The sequence below is a fragment of the Sparus aurata genome, chromosome 21 (genome assembly GCF_900880675.1).
Source record: "Sparus aurata chromosome 21, fSpaAur1.1, whole genome shotgun sequence".
NCBI classification, from domain to species: domain Eukaryota; kingdom Metazoa; phylum Chordata; class Actinopteri; order Spariformes; family Sparidae; genus Sparus; species Sparus aurata.
In genome coordinates this window covers 27267418-27294710 of record NC_044207.1, presented here as the reverse complement: position 1 = coordinate 27294710, position 27293 = coordinate 27267418, and the positions used below count along the sequence as shown (strand labels likewise).

The 27293-nt window shown below is 39.8% G+C and overlaps 1 protein-coding gene across 1 annotated transcript in view; it reads right to left on the bottom strand.

Annotated features, from left to right (window-relative positions):
- The window catches only part of clstn2a (calsyntenin 2a), a 161373-nt gene extending 136027 nt beyond the window's left edge, over positions 1-25346 (bottom strand). Inside the window, exon 1 of the mRNA XM_030403217.1 lies at positions 25176-25346. Within this exon, the coding sequence (XP_030259077.1) occupies positions 25176-25248 (73 nt within the window). The 5' untranslated portion in view covers positions 25249-25346. The remainder of the gene's footprint in view (positions 1-25175) is intronic.
- Positions 25347-27293: the final 1947 nt, after the last annotated feature.

Below are 27293 nucleotides of genomic sequence, written 5' to 3'. Positions count from 1 at the left end.
TCTCAATTAGACAATCGTGGCATTTTAAACATTAAATCTTGGTTGTGTGCATCGTTCGGGACGAGAGGGGATTTTTTTATCAGAATGACTCATACACCCAGGTTGAATCAGAATCTACAATAGATTGACTCAAAGGATAAAATTTACTTTTGGAAAAACAGATTGCTGGACAACTTGAAACAAGTGAAATCACATGATGTGCAACCACTGCCCCTGTTCAGCTAAAATAAATTAAGTGTCTTAGAATATTAATGGAATCTGAATTCATCTATTTGGCCTTTTTTTCCCTCCCGATTCAAAAGCATATATTGTTGTCATAATACACACATCACACACACTTCACGTCTGGGTGCAAAGCTAAGTAGCAATAGTTAGCTTCAGCTTACTCTACGCTTTCAATTTTCAAAACATTTGCAGCTTGAATAATAATGAAAAGCAATCAACATTTACACTTTCCCATTACCTGGAAATGATTTAAACCTCAAGCATACCATTCTTATGTTTATAAGAAATGTGAAAAAGTGTTTGACTGAGCCACACCAACAGGCTGCACTGTATGTGGTCAAAAACTACAACACCACATAAGGCGCAAATCAGTCTAAATGTTTCTTTCTTTACAAAAACAGTCTTTTAATTCTCTTTTTATTTTCCACACGGAGAGTTGGAATGTGCTCTTTCACGGTCATGATGTAAAACTGAAGACTTCAAGAGTTTTTTCTGACGTCAGCAATTCTGCCTGAAAAGTTTTCAAGGATGATTTAAAAAATGTCAACAGCTACTTTGAAGCAGTCTGAAAAAAAAATGAAAAAAAAAGATGCATGGACTTCTGAACTGTTGGTTTTGTCGGTCTTGTATTCAACAGCAATTGTTCAGAGCCTTGTGGAACACTTCAATCACCTCAGCTCAACTCTGTATCGACACAGTCATTATCTTTCAATCAATGAGATCAATTCAGAGAGGAAAGTGAGTGTTGTTAACCACGAGCGCACTTTTTCTACTGCAGCATTGCTCTAGCTTTTACTGATTGCGAGAAATAGACTTTTTTGGTTTTTATTATTAGAAAAAAGGAGATTTATTTGAAAATGACATTCATGTGATATTAGAGGGAGTCAAGAATTATGTAATGCAGTTCTTAAACTGAATATTAACATTAGATTCTGGCATGAATACTTAAAGCGAATACTGTATATATTAACATGTAGTTCAAGTTGTGGAATATTTTAAGTTGGATTTACTGAAAGAGAATTATAAACCACAGCAAATGTGTCCGTAGAATAATGTAATGAAATTCTTTCCAAGCCCCTTCACATTTCATCATACTGACATGCGTCTCTGTGAAGTGGACTGCGGCAGTACATCAACAAAACACAATGCTGGCTGAGAAGCGACTGTCAGGACAACTGCGCCCACTTTCACACACAAACAGACACAGATTTTTCAATTTCCGCCTTTCACAATTCCAATCGACCAATTTAATGACGGGTGCAGAGTGTCACTCACAGATATACATAAATCTAAACTACATATCATTCCCAAGTATCTCCAGAGTAATGAAAAGAAAATGGACACTGAAGACACAAACAGAAAATCAATGCATCAGAAATAAAAGTGTAGGAGAAGTAAATAGACAGCTATTTTAAAGGAGATTGGAAAGAGGGTGATGGAATGGATGATGAGAGCGAGGGACGAGGAGGAATGTATAAGAATCTCTATATTAGATATTTGTCGTAATGTATAAATCAACAAATTACCGTCTTTTGATGTTTATTTTACTCTTAAGCAAAGTGATAAAATACTGGCAGTTACGTTTGTCCAATATGATTTTGAAGGAGTTGCATACATTTCCACTGCACTGGAACACATGTATTAAGATTAGGATAAAAGTGATTCGGGAATGATGGTTCTACCACCAAAGGATGCACGGATTTTGCAAGTAAGTAAGTAAGTAAGTAAGTAAGTAAGTAAGTAAGTAAGTAAATAAGAGAGTAAGTAATAAGCCAAGTGGTGGCTTGGTTGTCTAAAGATGTTAACTCGTTGAACTAGACCTCTGTCTACTCAAATATTCCTGCCTCTCCTCGCTTTTATGTCTGGGAAAAGCTAAATAAATGCCATCAATGTTACTATGAGGAAAAAACATATAAACCTGACAGCAAGTTGAAAAAACCCAAGGTCTATTCACCATCACCTCTTGAGCAAGAATAGAAACATGCTGTCATTCAGCATGGATGAGCGTGTACAGCAGTGAGGAATTCATCACTGTATTCAAAGAAAAGCAACCCAGCTAAACTCTTATATGTCACGGCCCTCGTTTAAGCCATAGCTCAACGCAAAACAATAATTTACTGCTTACCGAATCCTGTCATTTTCTTTAGAGTTATCAAAACACAAGAAACGAAACAAACAAAGACAGCTCATTAAAAATATGATAAAAGAGACTAATAATACACTGTTTAAAGGTTAAGTGTACACGGCACATAGGCAGTGGAAGCCTGCTGAGACAAGAAGAAGAATCTTTTTGTTTTAGGTTACAGAATATTTAACTTGAATGATGAGTGGAATAAAACCAAGCATCTGCGAATTCTACAACAGAAAGACATTCATCACAGAAATACTAAATGTGACAACCCACCCACCGCCACCATCACCCAGCCACGAAGTTGTTCAGAGTGAAGGAAGAAAGACAGACAGAGGGGAAGGGGGTGAAATAAGGAGAGGGAGTGAAGGATTATTTCCCTTTTCTCTCCCGGGCTGTTTTGGTCTGCCTAACCCAGTCTTCCAGGAAGTGAAATCAAATCAGAAATCATCCGGTTGTCCAATAATGTATTTTGCTCTTATCTTGTGTCAGAGCAGAGAAAGAACACAAGAAAGGAAAAGACAAAAAGACGGAGAGAGGTTAGAAACAACTCTGCGGGCAGAAGCAAAATGACTCAGTCCTTTTGTTTCCAAAGATGTACCATCCCATTTTATCTTACTTAGAGTATGTTCGCTCATAGCAAACATATTTTTCTGTGTATTGTAGAATCAGCTCTTTGAACAGCAAAAGAAAATGTTTCCCCAACCACAAATAAACCCCAGACAAAATGATGATGAAAATTAACTACTCCGCCCTTGTATTAACCTTAGCCCATTATAAATCCACCCAGGTGGTGTTCTCCCCAGAATACTGCATCAAACTCACTGCCTGTATTTCTTATTTTTTTTTTATTTCATTATGTCTTTAATGCAAAGTCGTTGATTAAAGCTCGTTACCAAATCGTAGAGTCAGCATGTTGCAGCATACAAAGGGAACCTGGGAATGTGTGATGAGCCCAAGGCCAGTGCAAGAAAACTCTTTATTTTTCTATAAACCGACAACACAAGCCCCGGAAAAACCAACAGTACCATCCATCAACGATGATATCTGAGCTGACAAGGGCAACCCCGAAGCAGGCGCCAGGCCAATACACCACATCAAGCTTGGCTGGAAGACCATATAGTAGGTCTAGGCGAAATGGCTTTTAAGGGGCACTATGTAGTTTTGAGGAAGAATTTTCAATCAGAGGAGATCACTGACTTCATCGATTTTTTGTTTTGTTTTTATGCCTAAACAAACTCTCCTCCTTTCATGACTGAATAAACTGAAAGAACAAACTGACCCAGTGGCTCAAACGGTGGAGCTCGCTTCCCATCTATGGAGGCATTTGACAATCGCTGCATAGGCCCAGGACTCAAGTCCGACCTGTGGCCCTTTGCTACATGTCATCCCCCCTCTCTCTCATCCCGTTTCCTGTCATTTCTCACTGTTGTCCTTTCAATAAAACCATGAAAGGCCAAAAAAGTTCATTAGTAAAAAGAAAGGACTACACCATTTTATACTGTTTTGTAACTTTGTTTACACTTGGCGGACCCTGCCACCTTTTTGTCTCTGGGTTTTTTCTGAGTTTGAATTTCTTCTCCAAAACTAATAGTGCCCCCTTTAAAATACAAATCGGGAAATATTTTTGGCTGTATCATGATAATCGATATATCTCAACATTTACTTCCCAAAAGCTAGGACTGGGAGATAAAATTAAATATCATATATACTTTAGAAACCATTTATTAAGTCATTGTGTATTGTAAAGTTGCAGTTGGTGTTTATTATAATTATTACTTAATGCTGCATAGTTCATCTGTAAATATTCAGATGGATGTTAGAATGCTGCAATGGCGGAAACCTTTACAATTGTGTAACAGACGATTGATACAATATTTCATGGTTTTACAGTCTGCAAATTATTGACTAAAGTTTAAATGTACTTTGTATTAATGATGGTTATTATAAAGTGCTACCACAATATTTTTACCAAATATCTTGAGATCAATACTGTGTCAATATTGTAGAGATGACATTTGGTACTTTCACAAAACATTACGTTGGTAAATAATCATAAGTAATGTGGATATAATGACAAATGGTAAAAAGAAAGTATTAGAACAGTAAAAGAGTATGACAACGTATGCCGTATCAGGATATAACAATATCTAATCTTTTTGGTGGGACAATATATCGAAATCATATAGATATAATGTCTTATTCAAAAATAAGCCGTACCCCTTTTTTTAATATCTATTCTAACAAGCCTGTTATTATGTTGTTTATATAAATCCTATAAACAATCTGGAAAGATTTTGAAAGCAGACTTTTAGCCGTCTTTTGGTGGGGAAAAAAATCTGAAAGCTTTCCACTTTATTAGCCGGTTTTGGATCAAAAAGGAAAGCAATTACAGCCCCAAAATCACTCTAATGGGAATACTTAACCTTGAAGAATGCCGGTCTGTTTGTGTGTTTGAGCTTGAGAACAACTTTTCATCTGCTTGTTTCTCTGTCCTTTTAACTGTGTGAAAGTCAAACATTGGCTGCCCTTCCCTCTCTCAGAGTTTCTGCTGTCTGTCTTCCCACCACCTGCTGGCCCGCCTGTGTCTCACTCAGTCCGTCAGTCTGTTTCTGTATTATGGTAATCGCTGGCCTGTTTGGTGCATACTGTAAGTCTGCATGCACGTGTGCGCAGTTTGTACGGTTTCTGTGATACGGCTCTTGTGTGACTGTGAAACCTTCAAACTCATCCAATATCATCACCAAACAGAATCGCTCAGGGGAGGATTTCTGGAAGCTCAATGTCAATTTCCTGTCTTCCTCGGCCGCTACCTGTCGACATTTAGTTTAATACTGCAGGACAGCACTGAAAATCCCACAGGAAGGAAGAACAGCAAAGATAAGGTCTGACACAATGTGCTGGAAATTTTTCATTAACATTAGATCTGACATTAGGAACGAGCACTGGACAACACAAGCATCAGCGCACGTATTAATGTAATTGTTTTCAGTGATTACTTACAAATAATTGTTTTAGAGGGACTGTAGTGTCTTGAAGATAGAATCTTTGACTGTAAAAGCTGGCTTTCATTTCAAAGTGTTATCTACCAGACTATGCTGAGGCCATACTCTCTGTTGTCCATCACATTTCTAAAGCAGCGTGTTAACCGATGCTTCATTTTACTCTAGAGATTAACGAATTTTAACTGCTATTGATTTTTTAAAACAAATATCACCTCAAAGGGCCATTGAACTGTCAGTCATTAAAGCTTGAAAATTGAAAGAAAAGTCAAATTAATAGAGTTGTACCGCTCAGGACCAATGGCCTTGCAGAGAATGAGACTTTGAAAGAGATAAATGAGTATAAGGGGAATAATAAGGGCAGAATTCAAGTGATTTTTCACTTACAGGACACATATCACTACCACTCAAAATATACTTTTTCCTCTTTTTCTCTTCTTTTTTTACATTTGCGTTTCCTTATGACTCTTTTCTCATCATGTCCTTGCACAGTAACATTTTTTGTGTGTTTGTTTCAATTCATTTATGTATTTTCATATCTATTAATCTACCTTTTTATTATATAGGATTCATCTCTTCAACCCTTTCATAACCCACAATTAATTTCAAGTAGAAAGCTGCCTTCAGACCCACATGATCAGGCCGCCTCCTGTGTGGGTGGTGGCATGTTGTGGATGGGGGGATAAAAGAAAAACAAACAACACTAAATATAAGCAAAACAGATAAATAGATGGACACATATTAAATAAATAACATACAAACAAATAAAACAAACTCTGGCCTGACCCAGCTGTCAAGACCTGTTCCACCCCAGTGCCTTTTTGTCCCTGGGGCCAGACCACAGATGCTCCCTTGAAGCCTTTCTTTTTTCTTTTTTTTTTTTTGTTATAAACACATACAGTACATACTTGTGTGCGTGTGACTATATGGAAATCTGAATGCATCTATTCAATTTTTATTCAGGTTCCTCCTTTAATTTGTGAAGCCGCTCTTTTTTTTTAAATTTCTTTTGTCTGGTCTCGTCATGTCCATTGTCTTCTATTATTCACTTACCTCGCACTAATAAAAAGCCAAAATAGAAAACTCTTCTACAAAATTGTTGCAAATATCCATATTCACTTTATGTAGTCTGTTCTTTCTTGCATTTTCAAATAACTTAACACTGTGAAAGAAGAACAGCACAGCCTGTACTGGCCAGTGGTCGACAGCAGTCTATGTTTGTTTGTGAGCAGTTAAGACTGAGATACAAAGACTCCTTTGCACATTTCCTGGGTTATTACCTGAACAGAACACAGCGGCACTTGTAGAGAGAGAGGAGCATAAAGGAGAACGATATTTCAGTGATTAAAAGCCATTTATCTGAAAGCCCCCTCACCTGACCATTAGACCAAACAGGTCCCATTAACGTCTCTTGTTGACCAGATACTCTTAAGGGAAAACAGACTGATATTAAAGGAAATTACTGCGATCAAGGTAATCGCAGTGATTTTCTTTTAATGCTCTTTAACAACTCACATGTCCAAATAGTCCATTAACTGTCTCAAATGAAGTCATGCCATTATCAGGGAAAGAAAGCCCTCTGCAGGCTTTTTCCAACTGCTTATGGAAATAATAGCACAGCTGTGAGACTGTTTTCAGTTCAGCATCTGCTAAAATTAAGACATAAAAAGATGTTTCAGTTTGTGCCACAGCTGCACTTGCTTTCCATCACACTGTTTTGCATCAGGGAAATGCAACTTGGCGTTTGAAGCCTAAACAGGGGTGAAGCACGATGAATAGCTAATCAGTTCTTAGACACTTAAGGCAAATGTGCTTCATCTATTAAAAACCCTGATAAGCTTAGACCTTTTCATGGTGTGAGCTCAAAGAGGAGGTTGTGGCGGACTTCCAAATACGCTAGTGCGGTGAACTCGAAGTGTGGGAGGGGTCCTGAGTGGGCATAATTTAGTCATGTATTCAAACTCTATCCATCAGCCCCGGTCTTATTCCAGGTTGCAAAACATCAAGTCTGGAATACTGCGAGAGTGTTTACATTAGATTCTGAATAAGAAAATCGGTATTTAAAAGCTGATAATATCTTGGACTATATTCATGTCAGCAATCGTGCAAAGTTTATATCATGTTTGATACCACAGGGACAAATGAACATTTTAGATGTGTCTTAAACAATATACAGGGTTCGTACTCATTTTTCAAGGTCAAATTCAAGCACTTTTCAAGGCACTTTTAAGGGTCATTTTTAAGATTTTCCGGCACCTTACTGCTGGGTTAAAATACGTATCTACAGGAATATATAAACTCATTATTTTTTCTTCACTTTTTATCACAATTATGTACACTGTATTATGCTGTAAACATCTAAAATTATGTTTCATAATAACAAAAACTTCAGAAATTAATTATCCAGTCTGATCCCAATTTGTGAAAGACACAGAGTTATAATGTCAAGCACTTTCAAGCACTTAAACTAAAATCCAAGCACTTTTCAGACCTTGAAAACACAACATTGAAATTCAAGTACTTTCAAGGATTTCAAGCACCCGTACAAACCCTGAATATATATAACAAGGCCTATGTACTGTGTGTAGCACAATAACATCTGAGTTGATTTGCTATTGATGAAAGTCAATGCAGGGCTGAATGGAGCACACAGTGGAAACTCACTGAAAGGGAGAGAGAAAGCGCAGCTGGTACGAGTGTATTAATACTTAGAAAAGTGAGTATTGAAACCATTTCAAATATTTAGAATCAATCTGTATCAATATTTCAACCCTTTGACAACAAAATAAACATTCCAGGGTTGAAATGATAGGGTGTTAGCCCCAAATACCCTTCAAGAGTTTAAATAGAAAAAGCACATGTGAACAGAGATCATTGAACTACAGCTTCTGATGCTAAGCTTCTGATTTATTTTACCAATGACTGGTGATTTCTTATAATCTCATTTAACTGTCATCCAGAGGTTTCGTTTTCCTTTCTGTCCCTTCAATTATTAAACTGGTCTTACAACATTTAGTTTTTCATCTACAAAAGTCGTTTTGGGGATGTTTTTGTTCATTCATATTTAACCTTTATTTCAATAGGAGGTCAGATTGAGATTACAATCTCTTGTCCAAGTGAGACCTAGCCATGACAGGGTCAAAACGGCAACATGAAGGACATCACAAGATAACAACATCATCTAATCAAATCCCTACAGCAGCATAGCAATACAGTACATGGACTTAGCAGCAACATTCAGACATGCGTGAGGCAACGGCAGCTGGCAGTGACATTTCTATTATCCTGTTTTTGAAGGTGCTATTTGTGAGACAAGTTGATTTTTTAGCCTCTTTCCCAATGCATTAAATAATGATGCTTTTGGACTCTAGGACAGGTCGGCCACCGTATCAAAGTGTCATTATTTGACGAGGTAGGAATGAGACTCAAAAAATAACTTTTCTTACATATACCTTTAAGTTCAACTCTCATATGTCAATAACTCTCGTTCTTATTAATCCACTACTGGTCCAGGTTTGCCCTTCACAAAACCATCCAAACCACTGCGACACACTGCCCAAACACTGGGAGAAGTCCTATTTACCAGAACTGGGAGACACTAGAAACACTGCAGGAAACTCTCTCTGTGGAAATTTAGATTCTATAAATAACTTCACTGACAACCTAGTTAGAGAAATGAATACAAGTTTTCAGAAGTTACATAGGCTATAACTAGGCCACTTAATTACTTTAAAAAGGATATTTGAGTGAAAAACCCAAACCCCACCAGCAGTATTAGTGTTCATGAGAACAGTTTGCAATACATCACTCTCTCCTTGAGTTCAGTTATTAAATATATGTTAAGGACTGATGTTATGCAGAGTTTTTCATTATCACGAGTGTTATCCAGAGATGCACGTGAGCTCGCTGTAGCTGTAAATGACAGCGTACGGCTTGGTGAGAAGGTGTTGATTGCTGTTGTTTTGCATATCAGCAATGTAATTAAGAACAAAATCAAATTAACATCAACAGCATTACCATGACAGAGAAAGAAAATAGAGAACAATTTGTGAAATAAGAAGCACACATAACACAGGCCGTAGTTACCCACCAGTACTTCTGCATAATATCACGGAGAGAAGCACACGGCATCCACAGTCTGCTAAACAGCTGTCCAAGCACACTATGTCGGGATAAAAAAAAAATCTAAATGACGTTCTGCTCTGTTTGCCTCCGAGACTGTGCTGACAGGGCAACACCACAGACGGGTAATCATATTCAAGAGCACCTTAGGGCACATAGCAGCATGCTAACACGCTAATACTTCTCAGTAATATAGACTGTCAAGTGATTATAGCAGATGATGACTTTGACAGTACCTCCCAAGTTTTTAGGCACGCAGTTTAATAGATAGAGTCAACATGAAGAGGCAATTTGCAACTCTTTTTTATCTTTGCTGCCAAATGTTCATTGCAAGTTTGTGCACTTATTTATGAGTAAAAAAACGTGTCCAGTACTGCAAATGGTAAATGGACTTGCATTTATATAGCGCTTTTACAGTCTAATGGCCACTCAAAGCACTTTACATTACTTGCCACATTCACACATTCACACACTGATGGCTGAGGCTGCCATGCAAGGTGCCGACTGCACATCAGGAGCAATTTGGGGATCAGTGTCTTGCTCAAGGACACTTCGACATGCAATGAAATCTTTTCATGCAACTTCATCTTAAAGCGGCATTTTACATATGAACCTCAGTTTCAAGAAGGTTTCCAATGTTTTAAAAAACACCCCTGAAGATGTTATCATTGTCTCAGTTTAGGTTTGGAGGTGCGGTGTTTGAAAGAAATGGTAATTTAGGAGGTTGAGAGAGTCTAATGAAATATGCACTCAAACTACATTGTGGGAAGTGTAGAATCCAGGGTTTTAAAGAGCTTGACCCATTCTAGAGACTAAAAGTCAGGATATATCTGCTTTTAGATGGTTCAACTTTAACCATACTTATCTTAAAATCTCTGTAAAGCCTCAAAGTTTATGGAAGTGTGGTGCTAAATCATTGGGATTATCCTTTAAAGGATAAGGCTGAGGTCATTTTGTTTTCATCCTGTATACATTTAAAAAAAATTTCCAAAACAAAACTTGACAAGGAAGTTTTGTAGCAAATGTTACCTCAATTCAAAGTAAAGTCCAAGTATTATTCGTTAGTTGGCACCAGAAATTATTTTCTAAAATATTTTATCATTACTATTCAAATGTTGCCTCAGAGAAATAAAGCAACCAACCAGCTGGTTAACTGTCGCTTCAAAGATGTGACGAAGCCTCCCAGTAGTGTAATATGCGTGATAAAATATTAAGTACTCTTATCATGATCAAGTTTACCCTTATAGAATAAATTTTGATTTTCTGGGGACTCGGCATGAGGGTGGGCAGGTGAGACAGTGGGCGAATCTCAAAGAGAGAGGAAGGTCTCACACCAAGTGGAGTGAATTTTCTGATAGTGCATGCCTTCTTCTTGGAATTTGTTTCATCCATTTTCAGCAGCAAAGTAGCGGACTTGACTGAACACAGGAGCACTCCCACAAGACACTGGCACTCCCTTTGATTTGTATCACTATGAAATCTGAAAACACGGGAGAAATTGCCAGTCAGAAACACAGCAGGAGAAGGGGTTTAAAGGGGAGACAAAAACCAGGTGTGTGGGCATGAATTTGTTATCCTGTGGGCTGAAATGGTTAATACTGCTTGTGCGAACTCTTCACTTTCCATTTTCCAAACAGCTCGTGTTTTAGCGGCTGCTGTAAATATATAAATACACATTGCTGTGATAGAAATGCTCCATTCCTTCTTTTTATAACGAACACATCAGATAAGTAAATAATTGGCTGGACACTGAAATGGATTAAAACATGAGCGGTGGCAGATGTACAGAGCTGGACTTATTTTGAGGCTAGCAAGTCCATAACCTATACAATATTCATGGAGTGACAGCAGTAACAGAGAATGACACTGGTTTTAGCTGCAGCCTTGGCAGACACACCAAGGAGGCGATCATTAATCATTTAGACTTCCCTACCACCACACTGTGCATTAGAGACTTAGTGTACAGGAAGTGCAGATGACACTACTCTGTGCATGTATATGTGTGTGTGTGTGTGTGTGTGTGTGTGTGTGTGTGTGTGTGTGTGTGTGTGTGTGTGTGTGTGTGTGTGTGTGTGTGTTTGACTGCTCCAAAAAACACCTACCTACAGCTATGTGATGAAAACGGAAAAGCTGCAAGCATGCACACAAATAAAGTTACAAGCACCAGAGATTTCTTGTTCAAGTTCACACACACACACCCACACACTCACACGACAACATCTGGTTTATGTACAAAACTGCTGACATTTGGACAAACAAGCACTGGGGTTCATCACTGCACTGTGAGCTGTTTTTGGAAGAAGCGAAAGGTGTATGACTGGGATCGGTAAAGAGAAGGAACATAAAAGAGATGTAAATGATCAAGGTAAGAACTGACAGCAAATGCCACAGAAGAAGTCGGAGACACGAGAAGGGTAAAGATAGAGAATCACAGAAAAAAGGAGAGCAGGAGAGGAGAGGGAGGTGAGAGCTGAACAGACGGAGACAGAATTTGACATTTGACATTTAAAAACGTCTTTAATGAGTCGCTAAAGCTGCGTGTGAGACGACAGATAGGAGTGGGGAGTAAAAATAACCAAAAACAACGAGGCAGAAAGCTAAAACGTGTCATCGATTTGTACATGTAAAGGAAACACATTGTGTGGACCTGCAGAACAAATACCAGCAAAGAGCCAAATGGAAAAAAAAAAAAAAAAAAGAAAAACAGAGAGATATCCAGAGGGCACAGCTGAGGCACAACGCAGCCTGATGTGACCAACTAGATCCTGGCTGGCAAAAACAGATGCCCAGAAATAGCAGCAGCCTCCGCCTCGAGTGTGCCCAGCCCTGTTTGCCGTGACATTACCTGCCTACCACCACATAATCATGATGAATCGCTCTGGGGTTTGCCGCCGACCGCTCACACCGCCGAACAATGAGTGGCAATGGCAAACATCACCACACCGGCGTGGCCTCTCTCCCTCCATCTTCCCTCTTCCCGTCATTTTTTAACATTCTTGTCCTTATCTCTGCCGCCTCTCTCTTTCTCTCTAGCATCTCGCTTCTGTCCTTGGCTTTTGCACCCTCTTCACATTGTCTCTCATGCAGCCCCCCTGTTCTCGCTCGGTTTGATTATTTTCTCTCTCTCTCTCTCTCTCTCTCTCTCTTTCGTATGTTTTGATGCATCTCTGTCTTCCATCACTTCTTTCATCTTTCACAAGAAAGCAGCACAAAGGACACTGGAGGTGACCAAGTTGGGCCTGCATACAACAGACTGCTTAATAAGAGTTAACCTGCGGATAGTGTATATGGATTGCTGGAGAGCTCTCGAACAACTCAAGGGCAAATCATGTCAGTCTGTTGCATTGAGAAAGCCATGACAACAAGTGTCATTCTGCTCTCTACATCTGATAATGAGATACAGCTCAACACTTCAGACTTCCCGGATGAATTGTAAATTCTGAGGTACGACAGACATTTATGCGAAATTTCACAGTGTTGCAAATATTGTCTCCATGGCATTTGTTTTTTTATGTCATAAGAAATATTGTGGGTGAGGTCGCTACAGGAGGGACTGTGATATATTTGGAGTATTATATTCCCATAGTGCCACAAGAAGACTGTGGAGGGCATTTTCTGAATTTAATAAATAAGCCAAGCCACATTACTCGCCGCAGTTTGTTTTAATCTACCACAGGGATCAGGTTGGGAGAGAAAACATTGTTTATCATCACTTTTCTCCTAAAATCAATATCTTGACAACGGGGATGAATTACATATTCTGCAGTTACAAAGAGGGCAGCATCACCGCTTCGTATTTTTTTCCAAAACGCACCATGGCCACAAAATCGTCCTCGTTTCTCAAAGGCAGCCAGAATAACAAAGGAGTAAAAGACGAGTGTCTTCTGGATATAATGATACTAGAATGCCAGTAAGAGCCGGTAAAATCCACGATGGTGAATTTCTGTCATGACTCCCAAAGCAATTACTAGTGTTTTCCCTTCACTTTGCTTCTCCGGGCTACTGTCTAAATAAAGAAATGATGCTTGAGAGAGGCAAACAGCACCTTGAGAGGTAAACAGTGTAGCTCTTAAATATTGTATGACATCTTGGCCTCTTTGCTACCGGTGTGAGCAAACCAAGAGTCAGTCAACGAAGTGGGCAGAAAGAGGGAAGAGAGACAAAGGTCGGGCGGGTTAACAGGGGGAGTAAGCTTGCCATCTTCTCCCTGATTGGTCTCATCCACAAGCATCTGTCTGATGCTTTGTGGTGCTGCCATCTTGGACTGCTCCTCTCACAGCTGATCCCTATTACTGGGGAGGACAGCAGCCTTATTACAGAGGCTGAGGAGCTGCTAAGTGAATGTGCGTGTGTATATGTGTGTGTGTTTAATTGTGCATGAGTGAAGGAGGAAGGATGTCAGTGCAAGGGCCACGGGGAAAAGGGCAGCTGGGGGAGAGAAGGTATGAAGGAGGGAGGCAGAGAGACAAACACACTCATGTCCAATAAAGGCAAACAGCCGTTACATCCCTAAGTAGCATGCTTGGAGCTACTATAGCTGCTAAGAGGGGTACTTTCTGACAACTCTGGACCATTTTCTGGCCAATTACTTTAAATAAAGTGCAACGGGTGAGCGGTCACAAGGGGAGAGAGGAGAGGACGGGAGGAGAGAGGATTGATGATGTGTTTTAATGCTAATACGTCCCAAACCGATACATCAGCAGTGTGATCAGTGCTCTTTTATTCACTTCCATGCACTTTCATTCTGGTTATTTCATCTGTGACCCTCTACTCCTCCTCCTTTCTCCTCGCAGAAATGCCTCTGGGGCACTGGATCCCCTCTCTCAATAAATATCAATCTCCTTTGACATGTAATAAAGTGTTATCATAGGTTCAGAACAAAACCAATCCAAGCTTTAAAGGTGAATAATAACGGATATTCAACACAATGAAACAGGCTTATGAAGGATACATTTATCATTGCAATGTGCTCCACTTCGATTGCTTTATAAATGTACAACATATTTCAGCAACGGAGTCAATGTTGCCACTGGATGGCATAAATGCTGAAATGAAAGCTGTAAAGTTTTTATTGTCGGTAGAGGTGAATTTACTCATCCAATAATGTGGAAGGGAAAAGCACAATTCTGACAATTGTGTTCTGGAGAAAAGTAAAATATTTAGTCTCTGGAGGATGATATTAAGTGTATGTTGCCATAGCAAGGAGGCTGACTGTTTCAAGTCCTTCCTTGTTTTCAACGATCAGAAGTAATTCTTGCACTCCACTCTGATGTGTCAGTATGGTGGCGCTGTCTTTTCAACTCGATACAATAAAGTCATTGTGTGCTTGTGAAGAAAATTGACTATAATTACGGAGGACAAGTGCCACAGAGATATGGGGGTGAGCAATCCGCACACAAAGCCCTGGCATTTTAATAGAAATTTAGCGGTTCAGTCGTGGGTTAATTGTGACAGGTAGAGTGAGGAGGATGTTCTTACTTCTTCTTGCTAGGCTTTTTGTTTGGGAGACCATCAGTTCTTTGATCTGTCAGTCTTTGTCTCTCAAAAACTATGCATAAAAGTTTATTTAAAAACATTAGTCATTTCACTGTCTTGCAAAAAACAATACAAATGTTTTCGTCTGCTGCATCCGTCTAATCAGACATAACAGAGAGAGAGACAGACAGATAGAAAAGGGAGAATTTATAGTTGTTTATTTTGCTTTTCCTTACACTTTGCTGTTGAGAAAATGATGCAGTATCGAGCTGAAACAATGAGTCAACTAATCGATTGGTCATCAGCAAAAAACAGCAAGGTATACAAGAGAATGTTATCAATCAAAAATGCCAAGTAGGACGACACGTCACTCATAGAGGGTCAAAATTACAATAATATTTATTATTTTTATCAATCAATAAATAATTATCATATTCTTGATCCACTAATTGCAAACTTTGGGAATCCATGGTCTCAGACGGTGCACTCCTCATTTAATGAGTGCTTGTGTTCGTGTTGATATTCAGTTTTGTTCCAAAGCTGACATTTGCAAGACTGTTGGAGCTGCTGAGAACTGCACAGGGTCTTTCTGATTTCTTGGAAATAGCTGTAATTAGTTATTTGTTATTATTGTATGCCAGCTTGCATTAAAATGCAGATATTGCAGGGAGACTGCGATTACACCACAGTAATGGCGTCCTGACTCACCAGATGCGTGTATAAGGATTCATTTATCTTTTCAGGACCAAACCAATTATGTAAACACATAATCATACTACATAACATTACAATACAAAGCACTATTAACACTTGTCCTATCAACTGCAGCCCCCTATCAGCTGTTCCTTATCCCTTCGAAGGTGAAATTACCACATCACACAAAGACGTGTTGTATATGAGGGTAAGCTGCATTTTGTACATTATAATGCCCAAAGGCCCAGCCGAGCTCTTTCTGATAAAAGGGATGTTTCATTTTGCATGTGCGATTCCGAATGTCAATTGATTAACAATAATGAGCTGAAAAAACCTGGGTAAGCACCATTATCAGACTGTGCAAAAAACAATGCTGAAATTGCAGAAAGATTAATAGGATTTTTTGCTGACAGAGAACAGAGTTGTAATAGCAAAAGCTGTGGACCATGAATAAAATAAACGGAAAATGTCATCACACTAGAGTAAGTAAAAATTAAAAGTCATCTGTTGTGACAAGGGAAATGTTGATTTGCTGACACAAGAGTGGTGGGTGGTAAAATAGGGCTCATTCCTTCGGGGAAAAACAGAGAAAGAGAGGTAGAGAGAAAGAGAGTACGCAAGTAAAGCGGCTTGGTGGAGATCCGACAACAGGATGGAGTCAGCAGGCAGGTTTTAGTTGAAGGGTCAGATGAGCACACGGGGTGGCGTGGAGGAGGAGGAGGAGAACCAAATGACTCAGAGGGCAACGGCAGACTATACATCAAAAACACTGCAAATGGAAAAACAAAGCCAAACACGGGGAGTAAATTACAAATCGGAAATAGAGGCTCTGTTCTGACACATCGAAATTTATGGATCAGGGAAACATGAAGTAGGTGACTCACAATCACACTACTTATTTCATGGGAATACAGTGTAAATAGCCTCATAAGCCCCACGCACACATTTCATATTTCATCTGGACACACACACACACACACACACACACACACACACACACACACAACAAATTATTCTTTGAAATATACTCTGAGGATAACACAAATGAGGTCATTAACTCTCTGGAGAACACTTCCTGTTACAGAAACCAGTGACTCGGAAAAGTCAATATTTGAGCAGGTGCTAAACCATGGCAGGTTTTGATGTGCATAGTAATAAGTAAATAAATAAGCATGTGGTTACAATATGAGGAAGCCTTTTTTAAGGGCATGACAATTACTGTGTCAGACTATGTTAATTTTGACCTCTAGAACAGCAAAAACGAAGTATACTGTATATTTTACTAAACTACAAATAGTCTTGTCCTTTAATATATTTGTTTCCCGCCTAAAACATGTCATAACTCCCCCACCTGTGCTGCACACAATAAAAGCTGAAGAGCATGTGCAAGGGGAGCTGAAAAAAGACATCACACACACACCACAACAAAAGAGAAGAAATAGGAAGAAGAAAGTATCCTTTGTTCTGAAATACCCTTTTTTTTTTTGGAAGGACCAGAGACCAGAAAAACGAACCAGCTTCTCTTATTCCCACTGGTCTCTGAGCATCATTTTTAATTAAACAACAAAACAACTACACACAAGAATAAAATTAAAAATACTGACCATTTCTAATTATGGTCAATTATCATTTATTTGATAACTTTTCCCTTTTTAGTGTAGATTAATTAAGGAAAGAAAGATTTGAGTCAATGAAAAATTATTTATTTTACTCTTACATCAAAGAGATCATTTTAAGGAGGAAAATTAAATTAGAAAATTAGGAAAACTAAGCTAAAACAGTTTCTAGGTTATGTGACAAGAAGATATATAGAAGCATATGTTCCGTTCTCAGTCAACTGAATTAAACTACTTTTAATTAGCCTGTAATACAGAGTTTCATTTCTTTTAATGCCACATAGCAACAGATTATAAATGTAAACTAACCCAGGAAGGCATGAAGCACCTAATTAGTAGGTGTCTCAAGTAGACATACTGGTACATGATAAGTTGCTATGATGCATTTTGCAACACACAGTAAGACACAATATACAAATGTGTTACACACACACACAAACACAGATTTGGAGGCAGCATGGTCACCTCAACACATAGTCACACTTACATCTTTTAAAAGATTTATAAATGCAACACTAGTGGAGACTAGTTGAGGAAGGAGAGGGGACAGGGAGCAGACGAGACAGAGTACAAAAGAGGAGACATGAAGGGCGATGGTAGAGGTGAGGACATGCTCTCTGTAGTGAGGTGAGGCTCAAGACTGGCAGCCTTACAAAGGAAGAAGAAGATGAAAAAACGAAAGTGATCCAAGAGGAGAAACGGGGATATTTGCTCCGACACACACACAAACCCAAACCCTCATATCTAATGTGCTGCTGCCAGGAGGGGAGAAGCAAAGAGAGACAAAGTCAATGACACCGACAGACAGGTGGGGTGGTAGAGGGAGAAAGTCCTCGAGGTAGGAACAGGAAGATAGACAGAGAGAAACAGATAACTCGTCTGACTGATGACTCATGAAAATTAAAAACCTTTCTTCTTGAAGACATGCTTTCATTTTCCCTCCCTGCTGTGATTCCTTTCTTCCTCAGCAGCGATTTTAGCTTCAGGTACAGCAGGTGCATGAGTGTGTGCATGCATCCAAACATGACTGAAGGTGTGAGCAAAGCCACACAAACTCATCTTTCTTGTCTGTTTTTCATACACACACAGATACACACGGTGATGTTCTGTCTCCTCTCGAAATATTCCTTTGTTGTCTTAAAAATTATTTGTTTTTCAGTCACACACTGCGTCGCCTTGTAGGCAAAGTATTAGAAAACTGAAAAGAAATCCCTTTGGCATGACTTGCAGTTGCACCTGTGATGTTGTACACTATGTAGTTTCACTTTGTAGCCTACCTCTCCAACACTCACACAAACCTGTGGTTGTAAAACATCTCCAGAATCATATCTCATGGTGGAAAATACATGGCTCTTTCATGGTTGCTACTGGAGGGAATCAAAAGCAATAGAAAAATCAAATATAAAGCCATTTCAAAGCGTACATCGAGGCCCACACAGGACAACTTGAAAGGGAGATGAAGGAGATGACTCAATCAATGTGTGAGTGGGTGCGCTTGCGTGTGTGCATCTGTGCGTGTTTCTTATTTGGTTGAACATGAGCACACACAGCAATGTTAACACATTTTATTAGGTGTACAAATACACAGCAGGCTAATAAGTTTGTATTGGAATTATAATTAAAACAGTGCGCAGTGGTGCATGTCTTCATAACTTCAGGCTTTATCATGAGTCACAACAGACCGCCGTCTATTGTTTATTAAAGGATTGCTGGGCCTGTGTACATAAAGACAATAGAAAACATTTCAATGACACCAGCTCAGGGGACACAGTAGAAGCACTGCGCCTTAGTTCAGTCTGTATTCACACTGCTTTATTCAGCCAAACTCTGATGGAGGACCAGCAATTTTCCAAATCAGTAGTTCTGAATGCTTTGACTTAACAAGACTAAAAGCACTAACAAATATCTCACCTGAAGACAAAATTCTCCACTCTATCATAGTCCAGAGGCACTCATCCTCCTTCTTATTTGTCCTGAGATGTGCTCTTGCTGCCAACACAAGGCAATCTTCTTGTGTTTTAGTTGTAATGTCAGTGAGAGCAAAAAACTCAATTTAAAAACAGAATCAATGGGCCTCGTTAGGAAAATGTTATTAGATTTCACTTGACATAAAGACATAAAGATTTTTTTGAGATATAATATTGAAATTAATTATATTATACTGATTCAGACAAACAGCTAATTTCACAGTCTCATTCTCTGGTGATGCTCCTCCTACTCAGTTACATGGCCATTTCTGTGAAAAAATGTTGGTCAACGGGAGCCGTACGGTGGCTATCCACTGCTTCTCAGGAATAGGTTGAAGGTAGTTTAGCTGCAGTGTACTCAGTATGCTTGTATGTAACCAAAAAAAGCTCTTTTTCTTCTATTCATGCATAGAGAATTCTGGTCCTCTGCTCCAATGTTCACCAAAGTATGAATGCTCAAGGGAGATTCTGTTGTCAGTTATTTATTCTTTTTAGTTATAAAAGATGCTTTATTTATTTGTATCCATTTGTACCACCAAATCTGTGACCCGGGACAATGCAGTGCTATGTGTACAACTTTGGAAGGACTATGCTGGGGAAAAGGAGTTGTCAGAGGGATTTGTATGGAGGGGAAGTTTAAAAATGATATTTTCTATGCATACTGTGTATGATGTAATTAATGTTTGACTAACAATAGAATCGTTTTTAAAGAAAAAAAATCTGTCATGTATTATTACAAATGAGCTTCGATTGTGTGCAGGACAAGCAGTTTCAAACACCATTAGAAAAGTGGCTGCTTGAAGACGCTCGACTCAGTTTGAGTCCTTAGTTTAAATGCAACAGAGACCCGTTGGCGCTGCGGGGCAAACGGATTGTGACTCAGCTGCACCGAGTTGATATGAGGGTTTCTCCCCTGAGCCTTAACATTACACTGAGTTAATTCATGCTTCCCACTAATGACATGACATGCCCTTAAGTAGGACTGACTAAAGCTTGAGACAAACCTGAAGTCGAACTGAAGTACATACACTAGACAACACACCGGTCAGTAACGACTGAAGCTCTGGCTGTAAAGACCCAACAAATCCTGCAAGAATGTCAAGACTCATACCCAAACTTTTGATTATTCTAGTGTTTCCCACACAAACCCTGTATTCCATTACACATACTACCATTCTATTTAGTGTGCCAGAAGAAATGTCCAATAGGAAGTATGTGAAATGCAGCATGCCAGAAGCAGCCAGATGTCTGAATATATCCAGTCGTATTTTGCAGCATGCTAGCCAGCACACTTTTCTGGCTATTCCGACCCACAATCCTTTTCGCAACCAAAGATACGTCACAGTGGGTTTCACAAGTATAAACAAAGTCGAGAGAACAAACATTTGACAGCTCAGAATGACAGACGCCGCCAATGACAGATGAAAACATATTCAAGTGTAAGTGCCTTTTCTTTGTACTCCAGATTTCGTGCTCAGGCTTCAAACGATATAGGAGCAAAAGGGTAAAAGTTCAAGGCACACCGTCATAACCAATTCCCCAACTGTATGCATACCGCAGGCAACAGTTTGCACTTTGCAAGGGCACCTGCATTGTGTATGCAATTTCTAACGCACCCATAGACTGTACTTGTGCTGGTCGACCAGGTATATTAACGGTCACCAAGACCTCTTTCAGCAATTTCTCCTTCACTCTTTAGCTGTCTGATAGAACAACTTCAACCGTTGACTAGTGGATAACCTGCCCTTGCTCTACCCCTCTCATCTACTGACATTCTCACACAGAGAAACGCACAGCAACAAAAGGGAGAGCAATGTTCTCTGATAACACATCCCTCCTATAAATGCAATGATTGTGATGCGACCTCTCCTATTTAATGTTGGCCTTGTACGCCGTTGTTTCATAAAAGCTTGTAAGTGCACCTGGTTGTTGCAATGTCATTCAGCACCCTATTGGTTTTCATAGTTTCCAAAATGCTGCATAATTAATGACAAGCTTCCTGTTATGAAAACGGAATCAGGGCTGAAAAATCCAGAACATGAAGTGAGTTTTTTGAAGCTACTTATAAAACATACTGCCGACGAGAGAAACAGAAAGTCAAGGCAAGCAAGTGTGTGTGCATTAAAGTGGACAATTAAAGCAACACCATGTGGGCAAACTTTTAAAGTGATTCAGAAAATAAGTTAATTGTTGAGCCTCACTGTCATATTGTCAAATATCACCCTTCCCTCCTACAAGTACATGGCCATTTTGCAGGAGACAATGCGCACTGTGTTTCTTACTCTCTAATGTTTAATACATTTGTGTCCCTAAAGTATACAAAGGGAAATTGTGAAATAAAAATGTAAAAGGGTTGTGATGAAATAATTATAGAGAATCATCAGGCACATTACATAAGGTTGAAAACAAAATCATGTTCTTTCTTTTTTCATCATTCCTTTCCCAAATTACTTTCTCTGTCTCCTCTAGAGCACCACGGCAGCCATTCACTGACAATCAGCCACCTGGTGAAGCTTGAAGGGGAAAATATGTGTGTGTCTTTATTAAGAGATAAAAAGTGTTTGCTCAGATAGTTTCGAGGAGTGACCGGGTGTGCAAGTGTGTGTGTCGCGTCATTAGTGACAGAACGGGGAAGAGAATGCGGAGGGTGTCTCTCAGAAGTCAGGACTGCATGCAATGTTTATCCACCACATATTGAGCAGCACTAACCAGAAAGCCCCACCAGGGCCATTGGACCAGCTGGTGTTATACTGGCATATACACACAGCCCTAAACACAAACACCTCTCTTTGTGTCTGTCACATACACACACACAACAAACACAACCATTCTCTGATCACCACACATACATCATCCTATGGCAGCCTTTCCATTCTCACTCCTCTCCTCCACCTTACGCCTCATCAGACATATTATAATTAGCCGTGCTGAGTAATTAACATCCAAATTAGGACATTAATTTACATATCTGCCCTCATTTGCATATACTTCCAGCAGCACACAAACCTGACGATCCTCTGCACACTTATGAATGCCAGTGCAAAGCACAAAGGTACTCTGTCTTCTTCAACACAACTGCCTGCCATTGCAACTCATGCGCATGTCTTTTAACACAAAGTAGACATGTATTTTTTCTACTTTGTGAGGCACTGAAAAAAACAAAACCGCAAATGGCAAATAGGAGAGAAGTTGGAGGGAGGCTGAGAAAAGGTACAACAGGAGTAAAAGACGGAAAAAGTCTGGACAGGCTAGGAAAGGGAGAGAATATAGATGGGACTGAGGAGGGGGTCGGTAATAGAGGTACCTACGATGGAGTGAGAATGTGACACTCTCCAGATGAGAAAAGGCAAAGTAAGACAGAAAGAAGACTGCCTCACCATTTATACATCTCACTTAAGCCCATAAAACTTTGAAATTGAATCCATGGCTGTGGAGAGAGAGAAATAGAGAGAGAGGGAAAATCGGCTTTGGAAATCAGGACTAAGACTGCTCGAGCTTGGAAAGAGAAGTGTGGAGGAGAATGACGAAACACTTCTCTCTCTCTGTGACATTTGCCCTCTGAATGGCATCAGCTCAACGGAGCAAAGCAACCAAACAGTGATGTGGAGTCAAAGGTGGAGAAAGAGAGAGAGAGAGACAGGAGGAAAAGCAAAAGTGAGAAAGCGGAGGAAAGACGGAGAAATAGAAAGGAAATGAATGACAGTAAAGAGGAAAAGAGCGACAGGATGGGCCGAAGAGTTCCCGTCAGACATTGTTTCACCAGTCATTGCACAGAACAGGAGAACCTGAGTTATGCTTCTGCGTTCCACATCGCTTTCACGATTTATGTTCCGGGGAGGATAATGCAGCTAGACGGCTCTGTTGAAAAGACACCCATAAATCTGATCTTGTTTTCGATTTTTTTTTTTTCCTCCCTTTCTTTCTCTTTCAGCGCCCCTGTAATCCTCTCAGTCTGTGTTCTCTGGCATTCATCTGCTCCGGTCTATTTCCTGACTTCTTATGTAAAGGTATTCAGCAGCAGGCCTTTGTCTCATGTTTACTGTATTCTGCTGAGCTTGTAAATACCAAATCTACACTCACACACACAAAAACTCACTCTCGGTGTCCCTCCCATACCCCAAGCAGATATCCAGGCAGGCGGGTGGCACACAGAGGCCGTGATCTGTTCCTTTTAAAATGCAAATGGCTGTCTTTAAATACCAAGTATTATCACATTCTGAGAGATTAACTTGCTTTTATTACTGAGTCAATACAAATTCAGCCGTTTCGTAAAACGTGTGCATTGCATAGGGAATGATAACCGAAGCTATCTACAGTACGTGTAGCATATAGTAATCAAGGTGTGTACACATCCCATTTACCTTTCGCTGAGTCAATTAACTGAGACATTAAGGTCTCTAAAGAAAACAGGCTCCTCTGTAAAGATAGTCTGAACCTAGTTAGCCTTCCCTATGGCTCACGGCCATATGGAGGTCTTTTATAAACAGGGAAAAAAACTGATAATGTTTGGTTGAGCGCAGACAGCCAGTCAGCCCTGCGCTCCCACTCCAGAGACCCAATTAATACCACTGTAAACCGCCGCTGCCCTTCATAGGCAACACCAGTCAACTGTGGGTATATGTGTTTGTGTGTGAGAGAAACGGAGAGCGAGAGAAAGAGAGAGAGAGAGACTATCACAGGGTGAGTGTGTGATTGAATACAACGCCCTGACCAAGGCTGCCCTCCTCGAGCACAAAACGATTATTGTAGACAGAAATCATCTTCAGTTCACTGGCCAACTACTCAATGATGACCGGAAACACGACCACTCGGTCCTCGGTAAATATTATGTTTATGGTGTTAATCATTTCAAAAGCAACTGAGGCATGTAAGGTTGCCTCCGAGACATAATAGTCTGTGGGGAGGATCTTTAAGGGTGACATATATAAATACATATAGTGAGTAAGTGAAAAAGTGGTGAGTTGCGCGTATCGTTAGAGCTGAAACGATCGGTCATAAAGGTCAACTGATTGATCGATTGACAGCATGTCTGATATTCAATTAATTTATTGTTTATTTAGTATTTTAAAGCTTAAAATACCAACCATTTTCATAGTTTAAGTCTCTGCTTGTTATGATCGGCTGCTTTTTCATTATTTTATGTAATACGTAGCTTAATTAAAAATGTTTAAGGGTTTCTAAATAATATCTGGTAAAACATTATTTGAGTAATTTATCAGGTTAAACATATAAAACCATTTTCTAGTTTAACTTTCTTGTTTGTGAGAATCTACTTTTAATACAGAAATTAAATCTAATATTTTGGGGGGGTTTCTAAATGTAAGTTAGCCTAATAGACAAAGTATCTGATAAACACTTTATGGATTGAGTCATCCATCAAACTTAAAATCCCAACCATACTCTAGTTCAAGTTTCTTGTCTGTTAGGATCTTATACTATTAATTTTATGTAATATAGAGATTCAATTTAATAGCTTACATTAAGGTTTTCTAAATATTAGCCTACATTTTCATGGGTGTTTTCCCACTAGTATCTGGCATTTTGTAGCTTAAAGAAAACAATTACTTAATAGTGGTCCTAATTTCTATAATGGCGGTTATTCATGAATCATGACATTTTTTTTATCCCATCAAGTAACTGAAGCACCAAACTAAACACCTGTCTTACTAACTCCCCTCTCTGCCAATACGTTACTTTGACTGACAAGTAAGTTATATTTCTCCCCCACCACCAAAAAATACACAAACAACTAGCTACCGAACATTTAGCACAACTTCACTTGAGACAGTCCAAAAATTAAAGAAAACAAAAAACCTAAATGGCGACGAAGTTCTTCAACGGTTGTCGCTCCCGTCGCCAACTTGCGCAACTCAAACACGAAAAACTGGTGAAACATTTCGGAACCAAGTTAATTTCTCCTCCACAATTTTCTTTTTCGTGCTCTTACCTTTGCCGCCGAGAGCGCAGGAGTGGCCCCAGACGAGCCAGAACAGCAGAAACGGGAGCCCGAGTGTCTGCATGGTTGTCGAGCCGTGTAGGTGATGTCTGCCCGTCCGCTCCTCTTCTCTCAAATCCTGGAGCAGCTCCCGAGCGCGAGGATGTTTTCAACTGGCCGGGCGCGCGACGGCTGGTCGGCGGGTCGAGAGACATTCACTGAGTACTGTAAGAAAGGAGAGAGAGAGAGAGAGAGAGAGCGTCTGACGTTTGATAGCGTCAATAAAACAAGGTTTCCGGTTAGTACGTTTCAAAATAAAACATAACCGATCGTTCATGTTGGATTATATCCAAAAAAGGGGGGCTAAAACGAGACCAAAATTATACAGAGTGAAAAGTGATGAAAAAGGCAATAGGTTAAAAGGCTAAAAGGCACCATTTCACACACAATTAATAACAGGCGCTCTGAAATATTTTTCTTTCAAGGATGACAACTTGTAGACTTTTATGTTGAAGAGTAAAACCGCCCTTTTCGGAGTTAAACCTAGCTGGCTTGACAAACACGATCACTGAGAGAGAGTGAGGGGTAGAGATGTGGAGAAAGGATGTGCTTAAGTGAGATGAGTGCGAATGTGCTGCTGGTTTGGTGTTAAGAGGGGAAAGTGATTGATATTGACACCCCCCGGGAATGGCCTGCCAGTTAGCTGCCAGTGATTGCAGGAATGCAGCTGCAGTTCAATTCAATAAAGGCGAGGCAAAGCATCACGTATACGTTCTCGAAAGAATGAACCACGCATTTTAATTATATTGTTATTCTAGTGTTTTAACGCATTAAACTTCTCCAAGATTTCTGGCTTGTGACCCGATGAAACAAAGCAATTTCCTGCCCAACTGTCTATTAATTGGAACCTGTTGGACCAAAAACTATTTTCTGTGCTGCTTTGCATGAATCATTTAAGAGGCCCAAAGAGGGGGAATTATCCAGTATTCATAAAAAGACAAGCAAGGGTGAGCGAGAAATCTATATAACCGACATTTGCATCATAATACATGCAGAGACGAGTCCAGATTAGATATTAGATCAGGGGGTACACATTTCACATTTTGCATTTTGATATTCAGATTAGTCAACAACCACAGTGCATCCTTGAGTCAGTTTATTAGCTCTCACCCTGCATTAATTGCCAGGGTTAGTTGAGAAATGTAGAAAGATATCACTTTAATTGAGGAGTAACATCGACTGCAGTTTTTTTTTTCTCCATTTTCTTACAGCATCACTCCTTTCATAATCGAATGAAGCAGCTGCTGCATGATGTTCTTCCAGCTGTATCCTCCTAACAAGTGCCCAAACAGCGCAGCTACACTCCCCCTCACAGATTTGAGTCTTTCAGTTTTCACCCTGTGGCAGAATCACTGGTTCTCTCTAACGGCCGTATGTTCCTCAATTATTCCCCCATGTTTCGTCTTCTGTTGGGTGTGGGAGTGCGATCTGGGGATTAGAGAGAGAGAGAGAGAGAGAGAGAGGGAGGGCAGACCTCAAGTGAGTTAAGAGGATAACAAAGATAGAAGAGACACACACACACACACACACGGGGGCATGCAGGCCCACATTTACATGCACACATAGTCACTTACACAAACACATTCTCCCAGTTGGCTGTTTCCATGGGTAGTGGCAGCTAAGTTGCAGCAGAGCAGTGATGCGGGGAAGATGGTGCAATGAGCAGATTGTCCTTCTAATTGTGGTCAGAACCGCGAGCTCAGGAATCATTCAGGACAGGAGACAGAGGGAGTAAATAACACTTGCATCACTGAAGTTATGGCATCTGGAAATGCACATTTTACTCTCAACACTCGCAGGCTGGTTATCTTTTTGACTTTCTACTTTTTACAGGTTCTCTTGCAAGCCCAAACTGTTTATGACTCGTTAATTATTCAGCAGTTTATGACTGCTAAATTATTCATCTTATTAACAAATAGACTCAGAGATTAATGTACTGAATGCTTACTGCCATAGGAACTTGAAGTTACCTTTAAAAACAAAAAAACCCACATTTGTTAACCCTAAGATCTTGATTAGTCTGATCGGAGCTGTCGGGGCATTCTAGGCCTGCATCATGTCACTTCATCA